Source organism: Poecilia reticulata, linkage group LG9 (genome assembly GCF_000633615.1).
Source record: "Poecilia reticulata strain Guanapo linkage group LG9, Guppy_female_1.0+MT, whole genome shotgun sequence".
NCBI lineage: Eukaryota > Metazoa > Chordata > Actinopteri > Cyprinodontiformes > Poeciliidae > Poecilia > Poecilia reticulata.
The window spans coordinates 22,286,304-22,293,904 of NC_024339.1; the positions used below are offsets into that span (position 1 = coordinate 22,286,304).

General features: G+C 37.3%; 1 protein-coding gene across 2 annotated transcripts; it reads right to left on the minus strand.

The window, feature by feature from the left end:
• Positions 1–3,954: 3,954 nt before the first annotated feature.
• Positions 3,955–6,614, minus strand: LOC103470307 (chemokine-like receptor 1). Of its 2 annotated transcripts, none has more exons than XM_008418660.1 (2): positions 6,517–6,614; positions 3,955–5,764 (listed from the first exon to the last, which is right to left on the minus strand). In XM_008418660.1, the coding sequence occupies exon 2, from the start codon at positions 5,757–5,759 to the stop codon at positions 4,710–4,712; it is 1,050 nt and encodes a 349-aa protein (XP_008416882.1). In that variant the 5' UTR covers positions 5,760–5,764; positions 6,517–6,614; the 3' UTR covers positions 3,955–4,709. The 2 variants fall into 2 exon arrangements, with proteins under 2 accessions (XP_008416882.1, XP_008416883.1); XM_008418661.2 differs by lacking the exon at positions 6,517–6,614 and adding an exon at positions 5,900–5,984.
• Between the last annotated feature and the right edge of the window lie 987 nt (positions 6,615–7,601).

The following is a 7,601-nucleotide window of genomic DNA, read 5'->3' on the forward strand; positions in this document are numbered from 1 at the left end:
AAGTTTTTTGTTGCAACATGAGAAGATTGAAAGATGTTGCTAAGCGTCGCCACTTTGTCATATTCTAACAAAGCGCAACTTCACGCTAACACTTAATAGACTGCAGAAAGATTTAATCTTATTTCACAAACTGAGCATGAACTGAGACAAATTAGCAGCTAAAATTCTCATGTTAATTAAACTAATAACGGTAAAATGCATTTTTATGTTAATATAAACACCCTGAAGCCATATGAACTTTCATGCATGCAGTCGCTTTATTTTAATCACAGGGAAACAAGCACTGGGTTGTCTGAAGAGTGGATTCATCACAATTTTAGATTAATTTTGGATAAGCATGACCCTGAATAAAAAAAAATAAAATAACGTCATTAAAAACTCTGCTGTATTTATCAGACTGATTTGACTCAAAGTAACCAAATGTGAGACGAGAGAAGCAGAGTAAAACTCACAAACTGTGAGTTTTAGTGAAGAGGAACTGAAGAGACATCTGTTCCTGTTGTTCAGGAAGAACATTTGCAGGTGGTCATATTGTAATATTAGCGGTCACACTGTGTCAGAGTAATATCCTCTACTTAACTCCTTTTAAAAGTATCTGTTTGTGTTCAAACAACACAAACAGATATTTCTGGGGCATTAAATTTGTGCAAATGCATGACTAGAACTTGGTTTATTTAATGTAATGTAGTGCAGTGTGCTGTGGTTTAACTCATACCACAGTGCCGCTTATTCCCACGGCAGTGAGGTTTGTTGGCTTGTTGGCATTCACAAAGACACGTCCCATTTCCTTCATCACCTTTTCCCGTCATCTTGCGTTTGCCTCCCGTTGTTGGGTGCTGTTCTTGTCGTCACAGTTGAGATGTGATAAACCGAACAATCCAATCAGCACACAGAGAAAAGTCGTTTCTTTGCCAAACGGCTGGAGTCTATCTCACCAAATTCTGACATTCACTGTAATGTGCTGCACAAATGGAAATCAGAGAGCCTTTCATGGATGACAATTGTTTCTGCTATTTGCAAATAGCAAACATTTGCTGGATGTGATGCTTGACAGCATGCTTGAAAGCAAATACACAAGTATTTAGCTGAATTTGAGAGGTCAAGCAAAGTTGTCTGTGCAGTTAGAGTTCAGGAGATCTTTGCTCCAGGTGTCAACAACTCTGAGCTTTGGTCAGGAGTGACCTGAAGAAGCTCTCCCATCAGTGTACCATCTGACGTTGTTTAAAACATTCCCACTGGATCCTGCTGGATATTTGACCTGAACAACAAAACAAGATATCAGTGCCCGGCCAAATACTGTGGAAGGCTAAACAGCACTTCACCTGCACTTGATTTGTGACTTGCAAACTGATTAGCACTAACTCCTTATTACATGAGATAAAGATTGTTAATGGGACTCAAGTCTAGCAACACAAATAAAAGTTAAGTTTGGATTTGTGTTAGTGTTTAGACCACGAATTTGAGCTGAATCTCAAATATTTGGGACTTGGATGTTACTCAGTTACAAGCCTACGATTTGTATTTCCTGCTCTGTGCAGTCCATAAAGTCAAAAAAAGAGAAACAAGAAGTAGAAGAGTGTAGGAAAACAATGTAAAAATGTGAGTCAATAATGTAAACTGTAAAGAAATAAATTATCCTTTGACACTTAATTTGAAAGTTGTACCAGATGAAGAATAGATATAGTTTCATTCATAAAAGAGTTTCTGCAACAGAACAGGAAACAAGTCATAATCTGATCATGTGCCAGTTACATATCAATAAAGGCAACATAAAAATATAAAACTTCTCAGTTTGTTTTAAACAGCCTGAGAAACAAGGGATGGTGATAAATTACAGATTTATTTGTTTGGAGTTGATTTAACCAAATCCAGAACAAAGGTCCACCAGGTATTTTGTGAACTGAGGGTCTCAAAGCAAGTGTGAGACAAAAGTAACATGATAAAGTTCAACTGCAAGAGGAACTAAAGAGCTGCTTCTTCCTGTTGTTCGTAAAGAACGTTCACATGTTTTTACAGCATCTCTATTAAAAAAAAAATTTGTTGAAACGTGCAGCCATATTCAGTAAAAAGGAATATGCATTTCAATTAGAAACCTTGGTCAGATTAAAAGTACTATTTGGCTTTTTAGCAGGTACCAAGCGTACAGTTCATTAAGCCAACATTTCTGTATTAAAATTTTTTATTATATTGATCTGATGTTATATTTTAATCTTAAATGTTGTTTTTAGTAGTTTTAGGTGGACAATCATTGTTAGCAGCACTGGCGAAGCGAGTTCTTCCAAAGTGTTGGGGATGAGAGTCAGCTGTGGGGAGACTTTGGCTTTCAATGCAAGAGGAGGGCATAGATCTATTTTGACTAGATCTATCTCTATCAGTCTCCTGTAAAATAATGAAATACTTGTCACATAGTAGCTCAAGAAATATAGAATGTTGTCTAAAATGCACGATGTAGGCATGCGCATTAGTATGCTTAGCTGCAACATTCACGTTTTATCATCTTGAGCAATACTATAAATCCTACTGTTTTGTAATTTCTGTCACTTGGTTTAGGACAATTCATGCAGTATTTAAAATGAATACTCTGATTTGATTGAAAAAGATCTATCTATGAGTGGCTTGTGGTGTGGTTAAATTACATGCACTTTGTTAAAGCAAATACAAGGCCAAACTTGTATTCAGAATGCAAGGAGCAAGAGAGCTGGAGTAGAGCTCACACTAGGACACATAACGAGTGTGTGTAAAATTTAAATGCACACGCCACAAATTATTTGTTTACATAGATATGTGTGCTCACATCAGTTTTACTGGCCTGCTCAAATATGAAATGTTTTCAGCAAGATTGTGGGAAAAGTGAGGGCGTTTAACCAGTTTCTGATATGGGTGACATGGGCAACCACCCAGGGCGACATGTTGTGGGAGGTGGCATGAGGGACCCCCCTCCCCCACCCATTCACACTCTTACAAGTGGAGGAGGACAAAAGCTACACATTGTGTTCATTGCTGCTGCACTTTTTCTGTATGTTCACAGATCCATCATGTTTTTACCACAGAACCAATTCAGGGACCGGTAACAAAACATCATCAAACCAACAAACCACAACTCCCCACCCCCCGTCTGCAACTTCACGCCAGGGGGACGAAAAGGTGGTTCACCCAGGCCGCCAAAAAGGTCTTTTCAACCATTTTATGAGAAAAAGCGTGGATGTTTTAACACCCACTTGCCGCATGTGTTTGACGCCCATGAGAACTTGAAATGTGATTCTGTGAGTAATTAATCCATACAATATGAAATTATTTAACTTTTCAATAACACGTATTCTAGTTTAATAATAATTATTGTACTTATGTATTTAGAGAGAACTGTTAAGATAGTCTTTTAAAAAAAACTAATACGTTCAAATGCGTGCATAATATTCTTGTTTTTCTATTTATTAAAGAAGCAATAGGGCTTAAATAATGGATTCCTCCAAATACACATTTCAGCCGATTCATCTTAGGTTTTCCTCATTCAAGAGGAAAATTCTTGTTCTGTTAGTAATTTCTTTGTGTTTTTGAGAATATACTAGCCTTGAAAAATGCTTAGACTTCTCAAATATAGATAAAATAATGACTAAAACAGATTNGTATTCTAGTTTAATAATAATTATTGTACTTATGTATTTAGAGAGAACTGTTAAGATAGTCTTTTAAAAAAAACTAATACGTTCAAATGCGTGCATAATATTCTTGTTTTTCTATTTATTAAAGAAGCAATAGGGCTTAAATAATGGATTCCTCCAAATACACATTTCAGCCGATTCATCTTAGGTTTTCCTCATTCAAGAGGAAAATTCTTGTTCTGTTAGTAATTTCTTTGTGTTTTTGAGAATATACTAGCCTTGAAAAATGCTTAGACTTCTCAAATATAGATAAAATAATGACTAAAACAGATTAACAGATTGTAGAGAAACAAAATGAGCAGATTCAGTTTTTTTATTGAACAAATGACAATAAAGATTTTATACATCAAATTACATATGTACACATTTTCTTACATGACTTGTTTTAATAATCTTTACTAACACATTGTCAAAAAACTGTTCAGCAAGAGATGACAACAACTTCACTCACTTCTGGTAAAAGCAGTTCAGAGTATCCAGGGGACAAAGATATTTTCATATCCTCCATCTTGTTCCGTTGTACACCAAAGAGTGGAATCAGAGTTGTTTTCTGTAGTTTGTGACTCTATCCACGTGATACCTCTTTTTTCAAGGTAGCCCTACCTGGTCCAATCCTGGTCCTATTCTGGTCCAATCTTATCACCTATGTTACTGTTGGTCAACTTTGTTGCTGTTATAACAAGTTTGTCACATGGTACTCTGAACAATCAATTCAACCCAATCTGGATTCAGCAGAGTTCAAAGCCAGTAAATGTTTCTGCTAATTGCAAATAGCAAACCTTTGGTGGATGTAATGCTTGAGCATAAATATACAAGGTTTTGCCTTTGGATGAGTGCATTGTTCGTTTTTCTATATAAAATACAATTGATTTTTTAAATCTTGWTCTTAACACTTAAAACCATGACATTTATATCACTTACTGATTGTTTTTGTAGTAAACATAAACAAATTTGATTTCAATACACAATTCATGAAATATACTCACTGTCAAAATATATTTCTAGACATTTTATTTACTTATTTTTTGCTTCATATAAACATCCTCGCCTCTAAATGTGAGTGGAAGCTCTGCCGTCCMTGGAGCTGGACCTGGACAGGAATCGACTGGTAGTGCGTCCTTCCTCAGCCATTGCGTTCTCCATCTTTGAAAGCAAAGAGCTCTTTAGCTTCTTCTGGAAGTCKTTTCCCATGAAGAMRTACAGCAATGGATTGAGGAAACTGTTTGCTGATGCTAAAATGACACCCACATGAATTCCAGTGGTTAAAACGTTGTKGTCGTGTTGGTGGTGGTTCAGCTCCATCAGGACAAACACGTGGTAGGGCAGCCAGCACACGAAAAATGTAACAATGAGAGCAGTCATTACTTTGAAGGGTTTGGAGGACTTTGCCATCCTGTTGTTTTGAAGTTTGAAGATGATGATGGAGTAACAGATGATAATGACGGTGAAAGGAACCACGAAACCCGCAATGAAGCGGGTCACAACAGTAATCATGTGAGWAGATTTTGGGCCGTAATTATTGTAGCAGGACTGAGTTCCAWCAGAATTCGTATGGACCTYRCGRTAGATCAATGAGGGAATGGACATTCCGGCGGCGAGAAGCCAAGCAAAAACAACTACGGCTGATGCCTTTTGAACAGAGCGGTAGTTCTGGGCCCAAACTGGAAACATGACGGACACACAGCGGTCMATGCTGATGACRATGWGGAGGAAGATGCTGCTGAACATGTTGATGAACAACGCTGCAGAGGTGAACTTGCACATGAAGGAACCAAAKAACCACTCTTTCAYTGCTATATWGACRATGTTAAACGGCAGAAAAACACAGAATAAAAAGTCGGACATGGCGAGGCTCAGGTACCAAATGGTGTTCACAGTCTTCCTCATCTTAAAGCCAGAGATCCAGATGACCAGCATGTTCCCAAGAAAACCCAGCAGAAAAATTACCACATAGATTGCAGTCAGAAGCACACAAGTGCCTTCCTTCAGACAACTTGGTTTGTGTTCWAAAGCTGTTTCTTCGGGTGTCAGGATGTTGCCGATACTCGAGTTGTTTGAGTAGTTGTAATCTGGGAATTCCTCATAACTGAAGTCTTCCATTTTACCTTCCAGAAGAATGAAAATTTTTGAGACATTATTGATTACAAATAAAAAAGGAATAATCAAAAAATAAATAAATAAAAAGAATTATGGTTGATTTTAAAATGAAAACTAAATAACAGAGTCGTAAAAATAAGTACCTTTTGCTTGGTCTCAAATTCTCTGCCGTCTTTTTGTGGTTATTTTGTTCTGAGCTGAGCACCGACTGAGCTGCTTCGTTTCTCTCAGATGCTTTAGAAACAGCATATATGATCAGCTGACAGGGGAGGTTTCTCAACACTTCCATCCCCTACGAAACTTCAGTACTGCATTCTGAGCTCATACTTTTAAAGATCGGAGATATTTTGTGCTTGTTTGTAAGTGATCCGTTTGATCTTTTCACATTTTTTGTTTTGTTTCCAGAGGAATGTTCCATTTTATTATGTCAATGACATTTATTATACATTTATTTAGAGAGTTGTTCTCTAAACATAATACCAGTAACCAAGACATTATTGTTTTATGAGCTTTACAAGCAGCTAATACTCTAGTGGGGTTTCTGTGCAGGAGAAAAGAGAAGTAATGAAGCAATTAGACATGTGTGATTTAGTGAGTATATCTTGTGAATCGACTGTAATGTTTCTGAGAAATCTGTTACTAGCAGTTGCCACATGTAGTGAAGAACAAAGTAAAACTCTAACTTTTGTTGCAGATGTTTTGACTTAGTTCTCAAAAAATAAAAAATTACAGCTGGAGTAAATACACCAGCTGTACTTACTGATTGACTGGGTTGAGTGTGGTCGCTTTGCTCAACAGAGGAAATAAAAACTGTGGTTTCTGCATGTGTCCGGAAAGGTTTGCGCTTTTTTTAAAATTCATGCTGCCATCGCTGTGTCAATGTTTTTATTTTTGGGGCGGGGGGGTTGAGACATTGTTTTTATACGTTTCACTGTAATTCATAAAATGCTGATTGCAAACAATCATGTAGATTTATTCATTATTTGCTTTAATTTTATTTTATTTTAATTAATCATTGACAGTATGGTCTCAAAAGACCTTTTGTTTTGCTTCAAAAGCCTGGCGACAAACAATAATGCAAACTTTAGAGGAAATACATGTTAAACTCTGCTTAACATGTATTTCTACGACTTTGAGTCATTTATCACATTATATTTAGTACAGAGGTGTGAAAAAATGTTTGCCCCCTTCAGTGATTCAAAACGTCAAACCAATTCAAATATTAGTCAAAAACAACACAAGTAAATTCAAAATTTTGTTTTTAAAAGAAGGTGGTGTGCTGGTTTACTAGGTGGTTGCCCTCTAAGCCATTTGGTTGTTGCACCATTTGCTGCAACAGCTTCAGTCAAGCTTTTGCAATACGTTGCAGAGTATTTTCCTGTGGTGACGAGGAATTTTGACCCACTCTTCTTTACAGAATTGTTATATTTCAGCCACACTGTAGGGTTTAAGCATGAAAGGCCTTTATGCCACAGCATCTCAATAGAACTTTGACTACGCCACTCCAAAGTCTTCATTTTGTTTTTCTTAAGCCTCTTAGAGGTGGAATTGCTATACGTTTCTCATAAAAAGGTCAATTGGCACCAAACTTGGCATGGGGGATCCTGGTTGGATGCCTAACGATCCTATGTCGTCATAGTCAGACCTCACCTAAGCTCCACCCCCTCAGAACAGGAAGTGACTTTTTTTTTACTTGGAAAGCTCCAACACTGGCTCCCTTGACTTAATCAAGATGATCTTGTGTCAGATGACTAATAACAAGTTGGTCTCACTTGCTTTAAAGCGCTAAGAGTTTTCAGTGGAGGCCGTGGCCATGGCAGCGCGGCGAAGTCACAGGTCCCGCCG